A 913-nucleotide genomic window follows, 5' to 3' on the forward strand; every position below is an offset into this window, starting at 1 on the left:
AGAGATGGTCCAAGTGTGCCAGCCGCTGGCCAAGCTGCCTGCTGCTGTGGGTCCGGGTACAGGGGTAGGAGCCAGGGACAAACCAGTAGTCCAGAGCCCTGGGTCAGGAAGGGCCAGGGGGCACTGAGGGCCACAGTGGCTCACCGGGTGGGGGCGCCCATGGTGCCAGCACTCGCAGAGATCCACAGGCACGCAGGGGCCCTCCTGGCTGCGGAAGTGCCCGCGCTGGCACACACAGCCCGGGGCCTGCCTCCCACTGCAGTTGCCCTGGGTCTCTGTGGTGTTGGGTTCCCGGCACGTCTGCTCGCAGGGCCCCAGCTCCCCGGGGGCCACCTGCTGCCACGTTTCTCCGGGGGGGCACTCTGCCAGGGAAGACCACCCATCCCACCACTCAGGTCAGCCCTGGGTCCAGCCTCCACCCTCCCCCTCCCACACTGGGCACCCCAGGTCCCTCCCCGCTCCTCAGCACTGCCCACTCGGCTCCAGCAGCCTCCAGATATCCCGGTCTCCAAACCCACCTCTCAGCTTCTATCCACCCTCCCATATAGTAGTGGGGCCCAGCTTGGTGGCTGGAGGGTAGCACTGGCCCCTCTCCCCTCATCAGGGCAGCCTGGCCTTGGCTTTGGAGGGACCAGCAGGAAACTGGGCAGCCCACATCTCACCCTGACAGTCAGTGAGGGAGCAGCTGAAGGCTCCACCTTGGCAGATGCTGGGAAGACAAATGCTCTCTTCAGATGCCTGCCATGCCTTCCTCCCCACCCCCATTCTCAGCTCCCCACCCGTACTCTCAGCACCCCACCCTGACACTCTCCCCACCCACACTCCCGGCCCTTACCAGTGGGTGCAGTTCTGGGTGAGCAGAGTCCCTGGGGGCAGCTCTCGATGCTGCTCTTCAAGAGTCAAGGTGAGGCCC

The 913-nt window shown here is 65.8% G+C and overlaps 1 protein-coding gene across 1 annotated transcript in view; it reads right to left on the bottom strand.

Moving 5' to 3' along the window:
* SSPO (SCO-spondin) overlaps positions 1-913 on the bottom strand; it is a 53,626-nt gene that overhangs the window by 3,296 nt on the left and 49,417 nt on the right. Inside the window, 3 exon segments of the mRNA XM_010843882.1 lie at positions 145-362; positions 663-709; positions 836-909. Of these exon segments, the coding sequence (XP_010842184.1) occupies positions 145-362; positions 663-709; positions 836-909 (339 nt within the window).

Source organism: Bison bison, unplaced genomic scaffold (genome assembly GCF_000754665.1).
Source record: "Bison bison bison isolate TAMUID 2011002044 unplaced genomic scaffold, Bison_UMD1.0 scf7180017864191, whole genome shotgun sequence".
NCBI lineage: Eukaryota > Metazoa > Chordata > Mammalia > Artiodactyla > Bovidae > Bison > Bison bison.